Source organism: Mytilus trossulus, chromosome 9 (genome assembly GCF_036588685.1).
Source record: "Mytilus trossulus isolate FHL-02 chromosome 9, PNRI_Mtr1.1.1.hap1, whole genome shotgun sequence".
In the NCBI taxonomy this organism is placed as follows: Eukaryota; Metazoa; Mollusca; class Bivalvia; order Mytilida; family Mytilidae; genus Mytilus; species Mytilus trossulus.
In genome coordinates, this window is record NC_086381.1 from 48610344 (window position 1) to 48636782 (window position 26439).

Here is a 26439-nt window from a genome sequence, read left to right on the forward strand (position 1 = left end):
ATTTATAAAAAGATTAAAAAAATGGTTGTACTGGATACGTGATTTCCTATACACATTGATACCTCTTTCCAAATTCCTTACATATTTTCTATCTGTAATCAAATTGTTCTTCTTTTTCATACTAACGTGATATTAACAAACTGTGTATACTAATATATATAATTAATACATTTAAATGTACGCGCTATTTTAACATGAATGACGTATTTTTACAGATGTCGTCAATAGATTCGACATACCTCGTGACTGTTCCGTTTGTTTACCTTCCTGGTTGAAATATTTTATCAATTTAAAGACATTTGTGTAACTCCTTCAAATTCAGGTAAAATTGTTGCTGCTTAATTTCATTTCAATGATATTTAAAGAAAAGAATAGTATTAAATACCATATGAGCTCCAGTACGTATATTAAACATGCTTTAAAGGGGCACTAGCTGTCAAATTCATTGTAACCGATTTGACTCAAATTCTCATATTTGGTTTATAACAATGTAAAACATTTATCCAAACTATCAAAAGTCTAAAATAAACAGTTTACAGAGCATGGGGTAGATAATATATAGGTTCGTTTCGTGTGTATTTTAGTCCAGACGCCATCTAATTAACTATCGATTTGACCTCAGATGACCATATAAGCGATGTAAACAAAAATAAAGATACGAATAGATTAAAACAACACGTGCAATTGCATTTTTATAGGTCTGTTTGATTTAATTTTATAGATTAAAAATAGATGTTTCTAATTGTTTTTAACCATATAAGAATGATTTTATGTGCATCGAATTAGTAATCAAATGATTTACCGTAGTTTCACTTTCATTGTTGACATTCTTTTTATTTAAATAACCAGTACACGTACAATGTATGCGTTGTCAATCTCTAGCTAGGGGTTAACTTGAAGTTCACATGAATATCGGTTAGAATGATGATGACGTTTTCACTTGCAAGCGAATCAGTCAAAAATTATGTTTAATCGCTTATTTCAACAAAATTAAAGGAAATTGATTGCTAAAAGCAAATTATTATTTCATTATTCCAATTTGATTAATGATTGATCTAAAAAAAATCATACTTTATTTTTTATATATATCGTAGCTAGTGCCCCTTTAATAAGTAATTTTGTGACACAGAATGTAATTGATGGTCTCTAAAACACATCTTTTCTATGTGTACACTATCAAAAGAGGTTGTGTCTTGTATATTATGTTTCCCCATCACGTTTAATGATACGTCAGGTATATTTTTAATAAATTCTTATAAATTGCGTCAACTGGCCTTAGCTCTGATGGCCTTAGCTACATAATGAACATATCCATTTTGATAATCTTCAAACTAGTCGTTCAAGTGTTATCGAACTTTAACCGTCAAAACCTAGGAATTGTTCATACGTTTTATCTACAAATATAATTTCAGCAATTTACTGATTTTTTCGACAAATTCAATGCTGATTAATATCAAATTATGCTCTAATTTCCGTGTAGACGATTTTCGTATTACATGTACATAATTAATAAGAAGTTAATTAACTTTAAAGAAAAAAAACAAGATTCTGGTCATACCACTGTTGTTATCTTTAGAATACATTGTGGACTTTTTTTTAAAGTTTAATCTGCATCCAGTGTTCACTCCCAATGATCAGTTAAAGTGCATATTTTATATAATGGCTCGTGTTGCCTTAAGCAATGTACCTGTTTCTCGTTGCATAGCCGTGATGTTTTCACACAGCTGGCACTTGTCTCTTAAAAATATATACATTCATTCTTTTGTATATTAAAGTATAAACTTGTTCCATTCAGAGACGTGTGTGTGTTGTAATGGGAAGTTGATCATTCATACATGTTCCATTCGATCTGAAAACAAAAAAACAATTGGAATTCCAAATCATTCAATCAGAAACACAAATTAGTGACAATTATCTGTTATACATAAGAGAAATGGAACACTGTATATATATTTATTTCATATTTGCATATGGAGAAGAATTTACATTTTGCGAACTTCCCGAGTTTTCATGTTTAGACAGATACTTGAAAAGTATGTATAATAATAGGAACAGTAAAAAAAAACAGCAGGTAAAAATTGTAAAACAATTTCCCCACCCTCTATAATTTTTCAGATTTATATGCTACCACAAAATATGACTTCTTAGGAAATATCCTTTAATTTGAAATGTTGCATTTAATAATAATTAGTTTATAGACACGTTTTGAATGTAAAAGTCCTTTTTTTACAAATTTTGGAACAGGACCAGTTTTCTAGTTGTCATATAAATTATTTGATACTTTGATACGACTTGGAAAATATGGTTCATGGATGAGTATTGTCCTGTGCTTAGGTAAATGGGAAACATTGTACTGCTTGTCGGACTTTGGCTTTACTAGCAAAATGTCTTATAAAACATCAATTAATATTGCTAGAAGAACAAACTTTGGAGATTTCCTATTGATTATTGTATTACAGTTTAAATTCGTTTGTATAATGATAACAAAGAGGATTAATCGTTTAAATAGATGCAAATAGAAGCATATTATCATAAGAAACGAAAAACATTTATTTTTATTAAAAGTACTCGTGTCTCTAATTAAAGGCAACAATAGTATACCGGTGTTCAAAAGTCCAAAATCGATTGAGAGAAAACAAATCTGGGTTACAACCCAAAACCACAGTAACACATCAACTATAACAGGGAAACAAAGGAATAGCAGGAACACTGAAGTGCAACAAAAACAAACGCAAACATACATAAAAACAAACCATTTGATAACAACTGCCATATTCGTGACTTGGTATAGGACATTTTAAGAAACAATGGTGGGTTGACCTGGTCAAATGGCTAGCTAAATCTTCCACCTTATGATAAAGTCAAAATCGAATGAATATGAAATGCTCATGATACTAACACTGTGTCCTATGTAATTTGATCACTAGTTAAATAAAGGCATACAGATGTTTTATGTTGGAATACCCTTCTTTGCGTTAGATATACATACTGTTATGTTTAAAAAAATTCTAACGGGAAATATATTTGATATTTGATGTTTTTACGTAAAGATAGTTAAAATTGAGAATTGAAATGGGGAATTTGTCAAAGAGACAACAACCCGACCATAGAAAAAAACAGCAGAAAATTACCAACAGGTCTTCAATGTTCGGCACAAAGGCTTTCAAATTTGTTTATTAAGACAGCTATTTCAACATAAGTGCTGGAGTAATAAATTATTTACGAAAATTAGTTGAAATAAAAGATTTTTCTTTATGCTGCTATCTTCATTCTATAATAAAACTAAGCAATCCAATAAATGGACAACACATACTTGAAAAGGCAAAAAACAACAACCACGCAGTTACAGGATCCTTACATGGGGCCGGCATGAATAGAATGTGGCAGGGTTAACATCAGAGACACTGAATATAGATATTAGAGTACTCGCAGATATTTTGCTATAATCAAATATACAAGGCTAAAAAGTAATGACTGTAAATCTTTTGTATCTTTCTTTTATGATTTACAAATGTAGTGAAGATAAAAAAATCTGACTTTTTGAAACATTTTTAACGGTCAATATATACTTTTGCTTGTAGATGATGACAAGCTCTGTACCTTCATGTGGTGTATGTGAATTTCAAAATGTCTTTAAAGCTGCATCCATATGGTGTTTTGATTGTGATGAGGGCCTATGTGTAGACTGCAGTAAGCATCATGGAATTTCCAAAGCAACAAGAAAGCATGTAACTATACCGATATCAGAATATAATGCATTGCCTACTTACATTACAAACATTAAGCAGACATGTAGTACACATGGTGAAAATTATCAGATTTACTGCAATGAACATGAATGTGCGTGTTGTAGTAAATGCATCGTTGAAAAGCATACAAAATGTCAAAATATTTCCAATCTTGATGATTTTGTAAAAAACACAAAGGCTTCAAACGCTTTTTTGGAAATTTGTGAAACATTAAATGAAGTTGCTGAAAACATAGAAAGGATCCGTCAAGATAAAAATGGTAATCTGAAAACATTGTCGGAAAAAAGGAAACAGATCGAATGTGAAATTCAACAGGTTCGATTAAATATCAATCAACATCTCGATAAACTGCAAGAGGACTTCATATCGGAATTGCATGAGACAGAAATAAGAGAAAAAACAAAAATCCATCTGTTAATGAAAGCTTTAGATGAGCATGAAAGTAAAGTTGCAGAGCACCAAGAGAACATAGCAAACATAAAACAACACGCATCAGATCTACAGACCGTCCTATCTCTGAAGCAGCTTGAAGGTGATGTTGATGAAAACTGTCAGTTTATTGATTCACTTACTGAAAGTAATGTTCTCAATCGTGTGGAGATCAAGTTTAACATTAATACATCACTGACTGACATTGCAAATAGTGTTCTTGAGTTTGGAAAAGTATGTATTGACATCTCTAATAGCTCAGTGAACATTGTGAAGAAAAAGCAACAACAAGCTCAGTTGATAGTACCTAAAGTATCATCAATTGTGCCCATTGAGAATATACAAGTCAAGTTAGAACAGACTATAAAAACCGAATCACCTGACGTCAGAGGATGTTGCATATTACCTAACGGTAGAACAGTGTTCACCTCTCCTGGATTAAACAAAGTAGCTGTATTTAAACCAGACGGTTCTGTGGATTTTTCTTTGGGTGTAACAGAAGCAAACGGTGTAGCCTACAATATTGAAAATAACACTTTAGCCATATCACCATGTTGGAATAATCAAGCCAAACAAATAACAATAATTGATTTAAGGGGGCGAAAAGTAAAGAAAACTTTTTCACCTGGTGGACACACATCTGGCATAGCGGTGACAAATAAAACATTGTTTTATCACATTGAAAATATAGGAATTCGTGCCTTGGATATGACTGATGAATCAACGCGTGATGTAACTACTGAGAACATGAAGACACCAATCTACATAACCGTATCTGAACACAAACTTTATTATTCAAATTATCATTATCACACAGTAGTATCCTGCGATCTGCAAGGAGCAAAACAATGGACGTTCAAAAATGAAAAAGTTTTGAGGTATCCAGCTGGAATATCTGTTGACAATGATGGTAATGTGTATGTTGTGGGAACTGGATCAAGGAATGTCGTGGTTATCTCCTTTGATGGACAAAAGCATAGAGAACTCGTAACTACAAAAGATGGTTTAGATAACCCATGGTCAATTAACTTTGGAAAAGAAACTAATCAGCTTTTAGTTGCAAATCGTTGTGTAAAATCTTTTCTGTTTAACGTGACAAGAAATTAAACTACTGCAATTTTATCTATAATGCATTTTTGAATAAACAATAATTTTGGATCTATACAAAAACGCATGAATGCATATATGTAAACACATGTGTTAGCCCTTCCTGGTTTAGATATGGATATTATGCTGTCATTTTTCTTTGTAGTTAAAAAAAAATACGTTTAGTTAGTTTTGTATCAGTTTGCAAACGCTATTAGGTTAAATAAGTGATTATGCGATTTATAGCATGTATAAATATACATCTAATTTTAAATCAAAATGGGTAAAAAATGTTTGCTTATGAATAAAAAAAATACTAGAAGATAAAGACAAACTCGCAAAAGAGGGGCGAACGATACCAGAGGGACAAAATTATAGATCGAAAATAAACTGACAACGCCTTGGCTAGAAAAGAAAATACAAACGGCAAATAATAGTACACAATACACATCATAGAAAAACTAAAGATTAAGCACACAAACCGTAGCAAAACAGGTGCTCCGAAAAGGAGCGAAATATACATGAGAGACAGTCAAACTCATAGATCAAAAATACACTGACAACGTCATGTCTGAAAAAGAAAGACAAACAGACAAATAATAGTCCACAAGATACAACATAGAAAACTAAAGACTAACCATCACGAACCCCACCAAAAACTAGGGGTGATTTCAGTGTAAGCAGACCCTGCTCGACATGTGGCACATTATGTGTTCCTAATGTTATTAAACCCGGTAAATAGTCTTATTCGGTAGGTCAAATTCGTGAAAAGGGAATTGTAGTTAAGACAAAGGAACACATCCAATATCATCTGTAAAACGGATATTCCACGGTCAACCAACTGATGATGTCGTCCGTAAAATTTACGAAGGGATGATTTCAAATTCACTCTTTGGAACTTTTGTTTTAATAGCTTCCTTGTGACTTGAGTGTCAGCTTACAAATAGGGATTTATATATATTTTACTGACATGGTACACAATTGGAACAATACCACAGAGAGGTTGATAGATTTATCTAAATTTAATGATGGATACATACGAAAGCACACACTTACATGAAAACACGGTTGCTATAGTTTCTCTCATAAGTTTGTTCTATTTATATTTTTATCTAAGGAATGAGTGAAGTTTTTTATGTACCACCTATTCAGAAGATCGATTACCGGTACTGAGAGTGATTCAAAACGGGTAACCAAAAATACTGAATGTTACATGTTGTACACAGCAGACTATAGTTAGATTAGATTCACACGACTCTTAGAAAAAAGTTTTACAAGATCCCAACTGTGGTCTGCAGTGTAATAGATAGTGTTGCTTTGCATAATAAAGGTGTAACGTTTTAAAATTTTAAAAATAAACGAATGAGCCGAAATCATCAAGAGTATTCGTCAAGTAAAAATTAGCAATATGAGAACATTGTCCGAAAGAAGAAAACATATCGATTGGGAAATTCTACAGTATCGGTTAAATATCAACCAACATCTTGATACAATTCAAGGGAAATTCATATCGGAATTGCATGGAATAGAAAAGAGTAAAAATTCAAAATCTATCACTTAATGAAAGCTTTAGATGAGTGTGAACGTAAAGTTGTAGCGCACCAAGAGAACACTGCAAACACAAAACAACACGCATCAGATCTAAAGACCTTCTTACCTCTGAAACAACTTGAAGGTGATGTTTATGAAAAATGTCAATTCATTGATTCATTAATTGAAAGTGGTTGATTACATCGTGTGGAAATCAATACCAAAAAATAAGATGTGGTATGATTGACAATGAGACAACTCTCCAAAAGAAAAGTTACACATTAATGCATCGCTGAAAGAAATTGCAAATACTAGTAGTGTTCTTTTGTTCGCAAAAATAATTATAGATAATTCTAGTGCTTCTGTAGTTATTGCGAAGAAAAGACAACAACAAGCCCAACTGATATTACCCAGAAACTTGCATGTGTCTTTTGAGAATATACAAACTAAGTAATAAGCAACACGACGGGTGCCACATGTGGAGCAGGATCTGCTTACCCTTCCGGAGCAACTGATATCACTCCTAGTTTTTGGTGAGGTTCGTGTTGGTTATTCTTTAGTTTTCCTTGTTGTGTCATGTGTTCTATTGTTTGTCTGTTTGTCTTTTTCATTTTCAGCCAGGTGTTGTCATTTTATTTTCGATTTATGAGTTTGACTGTCCCTCTGGTATCTTTCGTCCCTATTTTACAACAGACTATCAACACCTCATCGCATTTTAGTGGAGTGAATACGTCAACAAATTTTCAACTCTAAATGACCACCCTACCTGCTGGCTAAATTATGACTTCTTGGAAAGAGAAATGTTTATACTTTAATTTTTGCCTGGTCGTAAAATCGAAATATGGTGCAATTTGTTTTTAATGAGGTCAAAAGTTAGTGATTGGGTTTTTTACTAGTGTTAATTTATTTCACAAGAGGTTATAAAAATTCGGCAAATAATATCTAAATTGTAACTTAATAATGAAATAAACCGTGACACTAAATTTTCAACTAATGTTGAAAATAATAAAAGCACAAAATGCCAATTTTAAGGGGAATTCAGACTAGTAACTATAGGAAAATATAAGACGGAACAATAACCCACTTTCAATTCTTTTTTTTTACATTGCTTGTACTTCCAAGTATATTCTTATTTAGGGGCTTTTCAAAAAAGAATCGAAGTTTCCTTGGTTTTAACTTTGATGTATATTTATTGCCAGTTTTTTGCCAGTCTATTTCACAGAGCAATTAAATCAAATGAGTTAAACAATAGACTGAAGGTTCAATGTATATTCAAGCCCTCTAAGGATTTCTGAGGTTTTATTGGCTTGTGCCTTACAAAAGCAGACAAAGAACCTCAAAAATTTTGATTGAAGGGTATTTTTACAAACAAAGAGCCAGACTGTTTCGCATACCTGACATCAGTTTAGATTATTTCTACAATCATCAGACCCTTCACATGAACAAATATTGGTACACGCTAAATTATGTTGGTTGCATACACAGTTTTTATTGCAATGTATTTTGCCCTTGCACGTACAAACAAGGTCTTGAAGGAAATCTGCTGACATAGGTGCATTAAAGAAAACCTGGAGCAAACCGTTTTTACCCTCTTGCCAACAAGAGTCTTTTTGAAGTAAAATCGTTCGTTAAGCAATATGAGTGTTCATCCAAATTTGCGTTTGAAGCATTGCACTTAGGATGTGCTAAAAAAATGAGGTTTCACAAGGGGGGATTCTCACAAGATTGGCATCCTAAGTGGTAGCAAATTTCACCCTTAGCTTGTTTAAATCATCATGCAGATGGCTGAACTTTGCCTTGGGATCATTCAATACTGCAACAAATGCACGTCCATTGTTGACGGCGGATTCCCGATCTCCTGTTGAAAAAAACTTATGGAAGAGTTGGGAATTTTTCTTAATCCCTCTGCAAAAGCTTTAAGATGGATGTTTTACCTACACCTAAAATGAAGAATTTGTGTCGCAACCTGTCAAGGCATGTGAAGCTAATAGTAAATTACAGATTGCAGGACCAAACGACCGCATCATTCATGTCCAGTGCAGGATGTTTATTCAATATTGTCGACATCGCGATATCTACAATGTTAAAACGATATCGTGTAAACATCGTTTACATTGTTTGAACCCTTATATATTGTTTACATCGTTGACATCGTTAACATTGCGATGTATACAATGTAAATACGATATCGTGTCAACATCGTTTACATTGTTTGAATTATTATATATTGTTTACATCGTTGACATCGTTAACATCGCGATGTTTACAATGTAAACATGATGTCGTGTTAACATCGTTTACATTGTTTGAACCCTTATATATTGTTTACATCGTTGACATCGTTAGCATCGTGATGTTTACGATGTAAACATGATGTCGTGTTAACATCGTTTACATTGTTTGAACCCTTATATATTGTTTACATCGTTGACATCGTTAACATCGCGATGTTTACAATGTAAACACGATGTACATTGTTTGAACTGTTAGATATTGTTTACATCGTTGACGTCGAAAATCACACTAAACGCATCGTTTTCGGTGCCGCTATAGTGTCGTGACTGTATTATGACGTCGCCGTTTTCGAGTCCGTCGTAAAAATTGCTAATTTATAAGATAGCGAGTCGCCCAAAGGAAAGTTCAATTAAAGCAGGAAAATGATAATGAACATATCATGTTTTTACAACTGTTATAATTAAATTAAAAATGCGTGTCCATAAGGAAGGATCTGATTGTATTGGGGCGTACGGAATACAGAACAATGTATAAATACTGCAGAATAAAAGTTAAAAAAAAAAAAAAAAAGAAGAAAAGATTAGAGAATGATGAGGGGCTAAAATATAAAAAAAAAATACTGGTAACACAAACTTAATATTAATAAATGAATTACACTCTATCCAGACCCTTATGATAAAAAAGAACGTATCTATTCAAAACACATAATCAGTAAGAATGTTTGAAATTCATAGCATATTCAATATTATTAAGTCTTAAGGAAACGATGATAGTCCGTCGGAAGGGGACGATAAATGGCTGACCCGTGTTAAGAGAGAGCCATATCTCTTGCACGTTAAAGACACCCTTGTAGATTTCGAGGTTAATGCCGCTACAAGGCAGCACTCGCACCTGTAAAGTGGAAGGGGATTAATATAAGTTGCAAAACTTGTTTCCCAATCCACTATAAATAAATATGTTTAAACTAATATTATTAAGTACCCTCTAGAACCATTTTCTTGAAAACAAAGTATGTGACATATACTTTTTTTGGAGCGTATTGTCGCGATGCTGTATGTAAGGTTCATGGTATATTTTTTTTTTTTGGGGGGGGGGGGGGAGGGGAAGAGGGATATTAATAGCTCAAGAGTAACAGCATGTTAGCGTACAGCTTCCGGAATCTGTAGTTTTCTGTTCATCCAAGGAGGTTATATGATAACCTTCTTGGTTCATCAGAGTATTGTAAATAAGAACAATGAGTTTCGACTTTCATTATTTTCATATTACATGCAGGAAACGTCATAATTATAGTCTTCTATTCTATATGTATAAATAATTTCGTCTTAGTCTGTCGGGTTAATACAAAGCAGGGTCAAAATTAATATGTTCTAATTCTGAATATTGCATTAAACTTGCCACTGGACGTAAATTATGTTTATAAGTGCTATTTGAAATCGTTATTTATTTTACATGTGACGATAGCAATTATCAAAGTGTTGTCCATCTTTCCCAAATGTTCCTATGACATCTTACGTCTTTTTTTTTATTGTTTTTAGGGGGTGGGTTGAGCATGGAAATGAGTGATTCGTATCTAGTAATCATGTTTATTAAAATATAAAACGTTAATAAAATAAAGCACCGTATTAAATTGTACATGTTGCTCATAATTTTGACAATAAAAACATTATTTTGACAATAAAAACAATATTGGCACAAAAATAAATTATATTGTGTTGTACTTCTTCAAACTTTCGTTAACGCACTGTAGGACCAGCAAGTTAAACATAAGGCCGCTATAGACGTCAAATAATCTGGGAATATCAAACGATATGCCTAGTTCTATATTTTGGTACTATTGATTAACTACAACAACAATAAAAAGCTTCGCTGAGAGCAGCCTTATACGCCCGCAGATGTTGAAGCATGAACAGTTGGGGCACGTATGGACACAATTTTCTGATACTGTCTGAGTTTGGATTGTGATCATCAAATTTTTGAGATAATATAGGTTTCTGACACAAAATATATGTGGTCAAAGGTCTTAAAAAACTATTGTGCAAACCCCTCTTAGAATAATTACCCCAAAACTCATTCCCAGCCTTTCCTTTGTGGTATGGAACCTTGTAGTGCATTTTTAGATAAATCCACACACTTAAACACAAGTTATTGTCAAATAGTAAAACTAGCAAAATGCTTGTTTTTGGCCCCTAATTCCTGAAGGTTTTGAGCAATTACATGCACCCTAAACTCAATTTCAGCCTTTCATTTGTGATATGAAACCTTGTGGTACAATTTCAGAGAGATTCATCACTTCTCAATGTCATATTAGAAATTTATTAAAATCTAAACGGAATTTACATCAACAAATATAAATAATTCTTTTTTTTCTAACGCAGTCAGTAGAATTTCAGTTTGTAACCAGTTTATAAAAGACGCGTCACTATGGTTATAGCATGCATGATGTCACAAATGTTTACACTGAATGGGCGACATGACGGAATCGAACAAAAACCGACAAAAAGATGTATGTTACAATAAAAGCATAACATTACGGACTAAAACAATCAAACTTAAAAATAAATTCTGAATAAATACCCACAAAAATCAAGACGTTGACTTATATTCCGTAATTTACGTAGCTCTTGTGTGTACTTTAAAAGTATATGAATAATGTGGCTGGTAAAAAGAACATTGTCTACTCAACATTCTTTCTCAAACTGAGAGATGATTCAGGTATAAAAAACATGAAATAATTTAAAATACAGGTAAAAATTATTTTTTTAAGAATATTTTGAATTTTGATATTCATTGCATAATAAAAAAAAAGAGCGCTAGTTGCCTGAGGTTTCTAAAAATAGCAACACAAATAATTTCTGAATATGATAATTAAAGTACTTCATTGAAGAGTGTATGAAGAATTATTGGCAGTGTTTAAAGGTTATCGTTATCCTTATGGACCACCATTATCACCAATATCAAATTGTTTGGATTTTTGTAGACTTAGCATGAATATCTAATTATCACTGACAGGTGCAGAAGATCTACCAGGTCAATGTACTGATTTCTTGTGAGCCTCAAATAGCGAAGGAAGATTAATGATTTGTAAATGCTATTATAATTTTCTCAATATAAATTGTACAAGTAATAACTTGTAGGATGGCCTCATAAAAGTAAATATTTGCACAACTTGTTTGTACAAGTAAATATAATTTGGCACAACATTTTGGAATTTTGGGTCCTCAACTTTGTACTGGTTTGGTTTTAAAACTATTTTGATCTGAGCGTCACTGATGAGTTTTATGTAGACGAAACACGCGTCTGCCGTATTAAATTATAATCCTGGTAACTTTGATAACTATTTACAATTTAATAACAAACGACATATATATATATATAAAACATCTTTTTTTAGGAAGACATTACAAATAAAACCATTTCAAAAATCCAAATGTAGTAATGAATATTTGTATTACTTCAATCTTAAAAACAAAAAACAAAGCTGTTGTTCCCTTATTTCTATTTAGAATTATCAGTTAAACCATATAAGTCTTGCTGAATCGCAAATAACAGCTTTATATCTATGAACACAAGTTTACACGAAAGTAAAGCCTGCTACTTTAGGATTTATTTGTCTTTTTTGAAATTGTGTGAACAGGTAAAGTACTCACCTTGTGGATCTCTTCTTAATTTTACAGAATTCGGAGTTCCTTCAAACACTTGTCAAAAACAAATAGATCAAAGAAGACTGATAATTTAATTTTACAGTCAGGTATCTTGATGATGTTCTCTCCTTTAAAATTAGAACTTTTATAATTGAATTCTACAGATATATCCACTAAAACTAGAAATTATCAAAACAAAAGAAGAAATGCCTGTACCAAGTAAGGAATATGACAGTTGTTTTTCATTCGTTTGCTGTGTTTAATTTTTTGATTTTGCTATTCAATAAGGATCTTTTCGATTTGAGTTTTCCTTGGAGTGTAGTAGTTTTGTTATCTTACATTTTCATAGTAATCGGTTTTTTTTAGAAACCGATGTACTCTATTGGAATCAAATAAACGTAGCTAGCTACTCGATTTAGTCATTTGTTTGTTAAATACTAGTATATTGTATTTTTCAAACGATTTCTTATTGTGTTATACAAATTTGACCGTAAAACCCTTTCCTGCATTGAATTTATTAATCAATAAATTTATAAATAAAATCATATTTTCCTTACATATAACATCAAAATACAAATTGCACTTATTGTTTTTCCAATATAAATATAAGAAGATGACTGTCAATGAGACAACTCTCCACAAGAAACCAAATAACTCAGACATCAACAATCGTATGTCACCGTACTGTCCCCAAAAGCAAAGACCATGCCGCATAGTCAGCTATAAATAGACCCGAAATACAAATGTGAAACAATACAAAAGAGAAAACTAACGGCCAAACAAAAATAATAAAAACACAAACAATGACATATTAGCATCACATAGAAACTAAAAACTGAGCAAAACGAAACCCGAAAAACGGAGATCTCAAGTGCTCCGGAATATCAAACTTAATATGCAGCACAAGCTATGTTGCTCGTGTACAAAATAAAATGTATGTTCAAACCCATTTATAAGCTTACTTAGGTCGGTCAAGATCGGGGAAAAGATTGTAATCTAAGTCAATAGAAACATATTCGATCCTATGTTTATGAATGCTGTACCCCTATTACAAATAAAATTGTTAGTTGCAGGGTTTTACTATTGACGTCTTCAAATATGAAAACATATGTCGCTCAAAAGCAACTTTGGTTTTTAGGTTGTTCTTTTATTTTCATCAAGTAATGATATCGACCTTTCGGTACATAGTTACACAGGTCGGGACCACTACCTTATATGGAAATGCATAAATTAGCATACTTATGTTCTCGCACATGTAATTGTTTATTTACATGTGACGCAATTTATTTTCACCTAGGTTTTTGATCAATCCACTAAATGAGTAACAATGCATGTTGGACTACTACGTGTGTACAATCAACCGAGAACACGTGTTATTTACTGAAATACAACACTTTTTTCGTGCAATGCGGGATTCACAATTTCGCTTAGTTTTTCATTTTGTGTATCCTCATTTATGGTTCGTGTTACAAAGTATTCCTTCCATGCTCAGATTAATGAAGAGTTGTTTCTATGCGAAGAAAAAAGGGTTTGAATTACCCGATATATAGCCATTAATATGTTTGATGATGGCACAGAGATTTCATGTATTCTCCCACCAGACAGCAACAAAACAACAGCCAAAAACACAATTACCCATGAGACAAACTTACAAGTGTAAAGTAAGCCGTCGATAACAGCTAATATTCACGAGTACAGGAATTTCCGTAATGATTATTAAAGGCAAATGTGTGATCCTTGAATTGTGTGTTCGTAAAAAAGGCGAAGAAATATTTACATACATGGCAGTGTTAACAAAATCTATAAGTATTTATTTTTGTCACATTTCAGTATATGAGACTTCCAAACTGTTCCCTTTGTTTTGAAGGTAGTGAAGTCAGCAACTGTAGTTTCATTTTGTTTTCGTTTTTTAACGGGCTCGGACATTTGCCAAACTGAATAAAATCATAACAGCTGATTTCCTAATGCTTGCAAAGTAAAACTTTGGTTGGCTTGCTTGCTTTGTGTGTATAGTTGTTTATGCAAGCTTTAAAAATAATATTGAAATCTTTAAACAATATATAAAGGCATAGTTTAACTTGTATATTTTATATTTGAATTTAATTGGTTGTTATCCTAATATGATTGTACAATATACAAACAAGGCAAGCAAGCTAACCAAAGTTTAGCTCTACATGCATTAGGAAATAAGTTGTAATGATGTTATCCATATGTATGTGCGACGAGGTGTAAATTTTGTTTTGTGAAAATTGCAGCGTTGGATCTAATATAAAAAAAGAAGATGTGGTATGATTGCCAATGGGACAACACTCCACAAGAGACCAAAATGACACAGAAATTAACATTTATAGGTCACCGTGCGGCCTTCAACAATGAGCAAAAGCCCATACCGCATAGTCAGCTATAAAAGGCCCCGATATGACAATGTAAAACAATTCAAACGAGAAAACTAACTGCCTTCATTATATAAAAAAAATGAACAAATATGTAACACATAAACAAACGACAATCACTGAAATACAGGCTCCTATATATACAAACCTATATACGTTTTTATTTATTAGATAGATTTTTTCTCCTGTTATGTATTATATTGGGCCGTTTTTATGGGGTTTTTTGTTTTTGTTTTATTTTGTTGTTTGGATTGTTTTACACAAGTAATTTTTGGGTCATTTATAGCGTACGTTTCGGCATTGAACCTATGACTGCTTACTTAACTAGATTTTGTCTTTTTTGGAAAGATGTCTCATTTGGCACTCATATCTCATTTTCTTATTTCTATATAAAAAGCACGTTTTAGAATAAAAATGATAGGTAATATCGCACCCGCTGTGATCCATAGGCTTTAAGTATTTGAGCTATTTCACATACGTCAACATGACAGCAGCCGAACGATAAAAAACCTCTGAGGTATATTTTGTAATAAAATTAGCAACAAACGGACTTTATCGATGGATGAAGCTATACAAAATGTATTAAGCTATAATATACCGTACTCGCTCAGTGGCGGATCCAAGGGAGGAGGGGGAAGGGGTTGGACCCCCCTTTTTTTGAGTGATCAATGCATTTGAATGGGGACATGTTGTTGGAATCCCCACTCTCCCCCCTTTTGTCCTGGGTTAGGACCCCCTTTTTAAAATGGCTGGATCCGCCCTGCCGCTTTCATAACACTTATTTTTAGCATACTGAATATTATGATGTTCTTACTTTCAGTTCATGTCCTGATAAAAATTTTACCGTGACATCCAGTACAGAAAGAAGTGTTTCAATGAAAGTTTTCGTGTTTTTCTAGGCAAAAATGATTTTGGAATGACATTATACAGGTTTGAAAAAGCTCAAAAACTTTCATAGTGGACAGTGGTCATTTCATCTGAAGTTTCACTGTTTCAGGTCGTAAATTATTGCACAGGTACAATGCATAACAATGGAAATAAACCTGTTCAACAAATTTAACTAGCCGAAAAAGAAAGTCGAATAGTGAAGCCCGTAAACAATACTTTTTTAATCTGAGCATGCAAATTGAAGATTATGTTATATATTTTACAATAATCACATTCGCAGAACAAAAACATATATTTTTAGAATCCCAGACACTATATTAGTTGACAGTTCTTCCACTAATTCCACGTGTTTTCCGGTTGTAGTAAACTCGTAGTAGCCCACAGTAGCTCATTGAGTCGATTGGTCAGTTTTTCAAGGCCGTATTAGCCTTGTGTTTTGGAAATTACTATGCAAATATATTCTGACGTAAAGAAATCTAGAGTTCTCGACCTGTTAAAGTTAATGAAGGTAAAAATTTATGCATACTATCTGAGCTTAAACACGTAAAGTTTTAACGAATTGTTGACAATTATATACACACAATTTCAAAGTTTGTCTTTAAAACAAGTCTTGTCTCATAACTTCGTATACTGTCAAAGACGATTATAATACTGTATTACATGTTTTCCCCGTCATTTCTAACAATAACTCACGTATGTTGCAAACGAGTTCTTACATATTGTTTCAAAATCCTTAGCGGCATACTTATTTTTGTAATTTTCATAATAGGCGTTCAGGAGTTATTGAACTTTTACTGTCAAACCCTATATATATCTAAAATGACATGAGAGTCTTGGATAAAAAAAATACTGGCCTTCAAATTACTGGATCTCATAGTTTATAGAACTGGTGTTCAAAATCACGTTGGTGTTTTAATGAAGATTGACGAAGGTGACAAATCCAGCCTTAGAATGATCATATTATTTTTGATTTGCAAAAATTGGCCGATCAGTCATTTACAGATTTCATTATGATTAATTTTGTATGAGTGTATGTTGTCAACTTTGTACATTAGAATAATTCCTAAGTGTTATATAACTATTGCAAAATGATAGCTATCATCAATTTGTTTACAGGTATTACAGTCTGTTCCCCTTTAAATATTTTTGTACCAACCTCTCTGTTTTAAAAGTGTTAAAGGTTATTTTTAAAACTGCTTCATTTTATATCTGGTTTATATATAAAAGAAAAAGAAGATGTGGTATGATTGCCAATGGGACAACTCTCCACAAGAGACCAAATGATACAGAAATTAACCATTATATATATAAATAGGTATGTACAAAAACAATTTTAAATACGGCAACAAACTACAACCACTGAATTACAGGCACCTTACTTTTGACAGGTACATACAATTTTGGGCGCTAACCCTCCCTCTAACCTTGGATTGTTGGGCATGTGGGGGTAAACGGCTCAACATAAGAAAAAACTATGCACAACAATACACAAAAAGCAAATAATATTAGAAACAACAAAAAAAACACAAACACTCGATTACAGGTTCCTGACTTGAGACAGACACATATTGAATGTGAAGGGGCTAAACTGCTTTGAAGTACAACATAATGAAAAAAACTGTAAAAATCATTTGAAATTTGATAAACTCATCAGATAGATAAAAGTAGAAATACATCTCACATCTTCCGTTTAAAGGTTTTCCAATGTTGTACACATTTAAAATGGTGTTCAGATTGTGATAAGGGCCTCTGTATAAACTGCATTAAACATCATGGAATTTCCATAGGGAGAAGCACACATGTAACTATACCGATATCAGAGTATCAAAATCTACCTGATTACATTACAAATATCAAGCAGACATGTAATACACATGATGAAAATTATCAGATTTACTGCAATGAGTATGAATGTCCGTGTTGTAGTCAGTGCATTGTTGAAAATCACATAAAATGTCAAAATATTTCCAATCTTGATGATGTTGTCAAAAACTCAAAGACCTCAAACGCTTTTTTGGAAATTCATGAAACATTAAATGAAGTAGCCGAAAACATGAAGCGCATTCGTCAAGATAAACATAGAAATTTGATAACATTGTCTGAAAATAGAACACAGATCGAAAGGGAAATTCAACAGGTTCGGTTTAATATCAATGAACATCTCGATAAACTACATGAGAACTACATATCGAAATTGCATCAGATAGAAAAAAGAGAAAATACAAAAATAAGTCAAATACTGAAAGCTTTAGATGAGCATGAATGTAAAGTTAAAGAGTATCAAACAAACTGTTCATACATAAAACAATACGTATCCGATATACAGACCTTTCTAGCTCTAAAAAAAAACTTGAGTGTGGTGTTGATGAAGAATGTCAATTCATTGATTCAATAAATGAAAGTTGTTTGCTCAATCATGCGGAGATCAAGTTTAACATTAATACATCACTGAAAGACATTGCAAATCATGCTGCTGTGTTTGGCAAAGTATATATTGACAACTCCAGTACCTCAGTGGATATTGTAAGAAAAAACAACAAAAAGCTCAGTTTATATTACCTAAAGTATCACCCATTGTGTCCATTGAGAATATACAAATCCAGTTGCAACAAATTATAAAACTCATCTATTGTCCGAGGATGGTGCATATTGCCTGATGGTAGAATTGTGGTTACGTATCCATCATCAAACAAATTATCTGTAGTAAAACAAGACGGGACGTATGACTCTTCTTTGAGTGTACGTGAAGCACATGGTGTAGCATACAACAATGAAGATTACACTATAGCGATATCATCTTGTTATGGTAATCAAGCAAAGAAATAACAATAATTGATTTAACGGAACGAAAAGTAAAGAAAACTTTATCACCTGGTGGCCAAACCACTGGTATAGCGGTGACAAATAACACACTGCTGTATCACATTAAAAATAAAGCAATTCGAGCCATGGATCTTGCTGACGAATCAACACGAGATATAACTACTAAGGAGATGGACACAATAATCAACATAACTATATATGGACATAAACTTTATTATTCCAGTTATAAGTATCATACAGTAGTATGGTGCGATCTTAAAGGAACAAAACAATGGACATTCAAAAATGGAAAAAATTTAAAGAATCCATTTGGAATATCAGCTGACAATGATGGTAATGTATATGTTGTAGGGAGTGGGTTGAAGAATGTCGTTGTTATCTTACCAGATGAACAAAACTATAGGGAACTATTACCTATGAGGGAGCCTAGTGATTGCCCACGGTTAATTAACTTTGGAAAAGAAACTAATCAGTTATTAATTGAAAACAATGGAAAAGCTTATCTGCATGTATAATGTGGTTAGTAATTATTAAACCACTGCAATTATATCTATAATGCATTATTGAATGAAATAAAACATTAATGACATTAAAATATACATATATATTCATACATGGAAACACAAATGCTAGCATTTCCTCTCATCGAAAATGTATATTAATGTTGTCATTTCTTTGTTGTATTAAAAGTAATACCTTTAGTTAGTGTCTTGTGTGATATAATTTTCAAACGCTAGATTGATTCACTAAGTGTTTAAGTAATTTATCAATATACTTTTTTTTTTAAATCAAAATGGGTCATATATCATTGCTCATGAATAAATAAATACTATTAGATTACACACACAAACACTTAAAAGAGGGGAGAAAGATACAAGAGGGACATTCAACTTCATATATTGAAAAATAAACTGACAACGCCATGGTTACAAAAGAAACAGGCAACTATTCATAAGATACAACATAGAAAACTAAAAACTAAGGAACACAAACCCTACCAAACACTGGAGGTGATCTCATGTGCTCCGGACGGGTACGCAGATTATGCTCCACATGTGGCACCCGTCGAGTTGCTCGTGCTATTACAAACCCGGTAAATAGTCTAATTCGGTAGGTCACATTCTTGAAAAGGGAACGGGGTTGTAATTACGACGTAAGGAACATATCCGATATCATCTGTGAAACGGGTATTCCATAACGGTCAACCAAATCGTGATGGCGTCTAAAAAATTACAAAGGGATGATTTCAACTTCACTCTTTGGTATTCCTGGTTTAATATCTTCCTAATGACTCAAGTGTCAGCTGACAAATATGGATTTATATACAAGTAACATACATGGTACATAATTGGAACAATCAAATACCACTGAGAAGTTGTTTTAAGAATGATACATACAAAAGCACAGACATACATGGAAACACAACTGCTAGCTTTTCTCATAAACTTGTTTATGACAGCTGGTTTGTTAATCTTTTATTTAAGGAATAATTGAAAAATTTATGTTTATCCTATATAGGTGATTGAATTTGATTACCGCTACTGTGTAGATATAATGAAAGTGGTATAAAACGATAACCAAAACTGCTTAATATTTCACCGTAGTATGATTGGCTGCACATTATTAACCTTTTACAGTAAAGTTGTACACAACTGTATTCTACCCGGTAATAGAAAATATCATAAGAATTATTTATAGTAATGCCAAAATAATAAAGGTGTATAGTTAAAAATTAAAAACAATATGCAAAGTAGCCAAAAACATCAAGAGCATCCGTCAAGATAAAAATTGCATTTTGAAACTAAACTCACATCAGAGTACAAATTCTACCGGATTACATTACAAATATGGACCGTGGTTTAGTGGTTGGCGCCGCATCGGACTAGTAGTACAAAGGTTCCTTGTTCGATCCCACTTCCGGGGAGAAAATTTCAGGGACTGAATTTTCGGCTCTATCTTGACACCATTTGCGAGTATGGTCTTAAAAATATTCATAGTCCGTCAAAAGGGGGCGATAAATTGCTGACCTGTGTTTAGAGAGAGCCATATCTCTTACACGTAAAAGACACCTTTGTAGAATTCGAAAAAGAGCAGGCCAATGCCGCTACAAGGCAGGACTCGCATCCGCAAAGTTGAAAGGAATTAATATAAGTTACAATAACTTGTTTCCCAATCCATTATAAATAAATATGTGTAAACCAAATACCAAGCAGATATGTACTTACTGTTTGATATGGATAAAACGAGAAGAAGCTGACAAGAAATTTATGGACTCTCTTTTTAATTCGGTATGTAACATAGTTGATATACGTATACAACATTATAAAGAACATTTTACTAATAACAACAACAATAATAACGCTATTTCTCGCATCATACATAAGCCAAGGAATTTGTTTTTGTCCAGGCGGCTAAAGCTGCTAATAATATCATTAATGTATGACGAAAATCATACATTGAGGAAATCACAAATTCACCAACATTCCAACTTATTCTATTTGCAGAAAATGACATCTGTAACAAACATTAACTAATAGCTACTTCTTTTAAGCAGAACCAAATGCATTGAAAGTTCCTACAATGTATTGGCTTTCAAAGCTGCATCAAACACCTTACAAATACAGATTTATTTCGTCTTCAAGCCATTGTTCCACTTCTTTTCTATCTATTTTACTTACTAGTTCACTTGGTACCTGATAATAAGGTGTTCAAATAAGGCCTTTCAAAATAGTGGAAATAATTGGAATGTAAAAAAAATGTGTGAAATACTTGATAAATTGCATGCTTATCTTGGTGATTTGGAATCTGTTCAACATTTTGATATTCCTATCCTATATACCCCTTTGCCTCATATTCGTAAGAAGAAAAACTCACACACCTAATTAAATGGTAATTTAAACGTCAGAATGCGAATATATATATATATGTTCAAACTCTTTTAGGTAATTTTTTAGTAACAACAAACAAAAGAAAAAGGTCAATAGGACATGCTTTGATTCTATAACTGCCCTTAAATTTTTACTAGATAAAATAGGTGTTCGCTTTGGAGATTTCGTATATCGTCAAGTTATCGGAAATCCAATGGGGACTTACTGGGGACCACTTATTGCGGACCTGTTACTGTACTGTATTGAGTTATAATTTATGACTAAAGTCGACAAAGACCCATCGAAACAACGACTTATACAAAACTTTGATAATACTTTTAGATATTTGGATGCTATATTGGCTCTTAATAATGACGACCTCAGTATATACACTAAAGAGATTTATAATGTTGAACTAACTTTATTAAATAAAGCTAAATTCACACAATGAACACTGCCCTTTCCTGGATCTTGATATTCATACCATCAACGGAAAGCTTAATACAATTAATGATAAAAGATATAATATGTCCTTTCCTATTGCTAATTATCTAATTTTAGATGGTGACTTCCCTTGTTACCATCTTATGGTGTTTATATATTTCAACATAATCGATTCGCTCGTTTATGTAACAACGTGTTAGATTTAAGAGAAAGAAATCTATGTTTTTCTGAAAAATTGTTACACCAGGGTTTTCGATATCACAAACTAGTCAAAACATTTACTAAATTTAATCATCGATACAAGGACAGCATTCGTAAATATAAATCAACATGCAGGCATCTTATACGTTCAGGTATTTCACATTCAATCTTTTATGGTAATATTCTTTACAAAGCACAAAAATATCGGCATTCACCTCATAAGCTATCAACACCTTTAAAAAGACTTATTAAGAAGGGATATAGTTAAAATACTGTTGTCAAGTCATTAAAGATGTCATATTTTTGCTTTAATATTGATTTACGGATAGGGTCTTTCCATCGGAAATAAACACATTTATTCTAAAACCAGTTGTTGGCATGCTACGGGTTATGTTCCACTCATATATTTTATGATGGTATGATACTAAAGTCCTAACGGGGGTATTTTGCTTGACATTCATATGTTGAAGACATAATCTTTTGATCAGCGCCAGTAAGCAGAGAAAACTATAACACATGTGATCGTTAGAAAGGCACATTTAATAATGATCGTGAGGCGGTAAACAATAAAGGGAAATAACCCATCAATAATCATACATGTATATGACACATGGAGTAAGGGAGATACTACATACAATACATTATACACCTCACCCTGCATGGACTATAGCATTGAAGCGTCCTAACCTAAGAAAACAAGCACACTTCTTGATTTCTGTCTGCTGTATAGTAAAAGACAATGACAATAGGCAATACATTCTATGTGACAGATGTGGTAAAATGTTTTTAGATCCAATAGTTCATACTATTTCTTCGTGTGACTATCTTGACGAAACACGTGAGAACTTTTGGTGTGAAATTATAAACATCGATCCAATTACTTTGAGTATCTTCCTATCAAACATGTCGGATGAAGAACTATTTTATTATTTACTTTCTTGTAATTCGGACAATTTTCTACTAGAAACCGACCAACTAGAGACATTCCAAGCTATATGCGTTCGATATATCCATAAATTTGGGACTTTACTACAATATTAATATAACTGTAATATCCGCTACTGACAATTTACTCACTTCAACTGATCATGACATTTTCTGATTTAATTTAATTGTTTATTTTGTTCAATTGTTTAATTATTGTGTTTATCATGTTCATTATTTTCACTCTCCTCCTGGAGGCAATAAAGAATATATATATAATCATTATATTGTTTAGCTTCGTTTGGTATTACCTTAACCTTTTTCCCTTTGAATACATAGGCTATAATAAAACAAAACAATATATTCATATGGCCGATAACCCAGACAGCTAGACGGCGTGCATGGAAATAAGCTGACCAACAATACTTGCTATAAATCTAGCTCTGAATAAAATCTTTCCATTAGTCACTTGAAACAAAACAAAATTCAAATATTTTTCTAATTTCTCTATCCTTTCTTCCTTGACAAATATGTTACCATTTTTTGTATCCCATGTGAAACCGAGCCAATCTAATTTTTGACAAGGAAACCAGTGCGATTTTTCATGCGCTATTAAAAAACCCAAATCTTCTAATTGAAGTTTAACTTGTTTACTACACTGTAAAGCAGTGGCAAAATCTTTATCACCAGCAAGACCATCATCTAAAAACATTATAATTCTCTTGCCTTGAGATCTGAAATCTTTAACCACTTCTCGCAAAACCTTTGAAAAAATATACCCTGCGGTTGAAATTCCAAAGGGTAAAACAGCAAACACAAAATATTTTACTGTATTATCAAACAGCCATGAAAACCCTAAATACTGTTGATGCTCTTTAAATATCTCAAGATGATGATATGCCGATTTTAAATCGTAACTGAATATGAAATCATTTTCATTGAACAATTCTCTAGCGACTGTACAATCTTCGTATTTAAACCTGTATTTAAATAAGTGTGGATTTATGTGACGACAGTCAAGGACGAGTCTGGGTTTACTCGATTTGTTGAAAGCTATCGTAAGTGGGTTAACGACTAACGGTATAGTGCTTACTTCTTTGATACAGCCTTTTTTCAATAGATTTAAAATTTCTGATGAAACAAAATCTTTGTTGTCTAATGAAGATTTGTTATTTCTAATATGTATACGATCAGGTTCTGTTTTAAACGGTATTTTATAACCGTTCTCGATTATGTCGAGAATGTATTGATTATCAGTTATCAATTTCCATTTATCTAACCTGATCTTTAATCTACCTACAGGTGTGCCAGGTAAGTATAAAACAGTGTCAGATGACAACTGTTCAGTCGTTACATTCTTGTTTTGTATATTGTACTTGCTCGTTATTGAGACAGAAGGTAAAATATTACATGTATGTTCAAAACTAACATTATTTATCTTTGATTCAGATGATAACAAATCGTTATTTAAATGTAATAAATTTAATGTACTTATCTTTGACTTCTTATTTTGTGGACAATTATCACTCCAATGGCCTCTGTTTCCACAAGTGAAACATCTACCAGGCTTGTAGTTTGAGTTCTTGTCTTCAGAGCTCCTGTCTTTGTTATATGGAACTGGTCTTGGACGCTTTTTTGCCTTTTCCGCTTTAGATTTTCTTTCAGCTCTAGATTGGGCCCTATTCATACGTTTCTCGTCCTCAGAATCGTCTGCTATAGGATTTGTAACATATTCCTGCACTACACGCCATCCTAACTCGGAAGAATCCGCTAACTTAATAAGCTTCTGACGCTCTTGAACTAAGTCTATACCTTCCGATATCTTGTCTTTTGCCGCGGCTACTTTGGAGAGGCTGACATCAGGAGTATCCAGCAAGGAACGGGCCTCCGTTAACTTGGAAATTACTTTTACACTGTGTGGAAACTGGTTTTCATTCCCTTTCCTTTGAAACTTGTAATTGTCTGATACACTTTCCTCTATTTTGTTGATCTGTGCGTTGGAAATATCAAACTGAGACTGTTGAATGTTGGATTGTCAACGATTCAATCTTGAGTCCATCATTGCGCTCATATTGTTCAACATGTCCTGCTGAGAACTAGCGATGACACTTTTTACCTCGTTTGCAATGGCTTCCCGAATCGGAGAATCTAACCCGGTGTCCATCTTGACACTACGACTGTTGGGTAGAAAGTGAAGGCTTTCGAAATATTTTCCCGCACATGAAAATTTTCACGTGACTAAATAAGAAAATTCATACGCATCGTTAATACAAATGTTTCCCGCTATTCGTTGAAACGCGGGAAAATGTAATTACCTATTCTGACATTGGACTCGGACTTCTTTTGAACTGTTTTTACTATGTGTAAAATATTTTCTGTGTGTTTGGTTTTTTTTTTCTACATTTGCTAGGGGTATAGCGGGAGGGTTGAGATGTCAAAAACGCGCAGTTTGCGCCTGTTCCAAGTCAAGAGTATAAGGTCTTTGTTAATCTTGTATGATTTTAAATTTTAGTTCATTTATTTATTTCGGAGTTTAGTATGACGTCCATTATCACTGAACTTGGACATATTTATGTTTAGGGGCCAGCTGAAACATCGAGTGCAGACTCTTCTCAATGTATTGAAGACCCATTGGTGGCCTTTGGCTGTTTCGTGCTCTTTGGTCGGGTTGTTGTTTCTTTGACAAATTCCCCATTTCCATTCTCAATTTAAGGTAGTTCACATGATGAAAATTTTCTATTTTACTGCAATGAACATGATTGTGCGTGTTGTAGTACGTGCATCGTTGCAAATAACACAAAATATCAAAATATTTCCAATCTTGATGATGTTGTCAAAAACTCAGACATCAAACGCTTTTCTGGAAACAAATTAAACATTAAATGAATTTGCTGATTGAGTAAGGTCAAACTGGAGAAAAAGGGTTATAGGACAGTTTCTGGACACATCGTGAACACTCAGGCACACAAACACACTCAAAGGAACGGGACAAAACTATATCTTTTTTTATTATTGGCAAGTTTCTCAAGTCGTTCAAAGAAGAGTACTTTGAAGTTTTTGACGATAAAAGGATCATGCTAACACCAAAAAATAGATTTTTAGTCAAATCTGAGATACATACTTTGAATTGGAAATCCTGCTATTTAAAATTCTCCTTTTGTAGATGTTTCGTAAAAGAGGACAACAGAATTCTCCTTCTTTTTTAATAGAAAATTGGATTAAAGCAACC

General features: G+C 32.9%; 1 protein-coding gene across 1 annotated transcript; it reads left to right on the forward strand.

The window, feature by feature from the left end:
• Positions 1–252: 252 nt before the first annotated feature.
• On the forward strand, positions 253–5381 carry LOC134683956 (uncharacterized). Its single transcript, XM_063543265.1, has 2 exons — positions 253–322; positions 3582–5381. Exon 2 carries the CDS (start codon positions 3582–3584, stop codon positions 5283–5285), a length of 1704 nt encoding a protein of 567 aa, XP_063399335.1. The 5' UTR covers positions 253–322; the 3' UTR covers positions 5286–5381.
• Positions 5382–26439: the final 21058 nt, after the last annotated feature.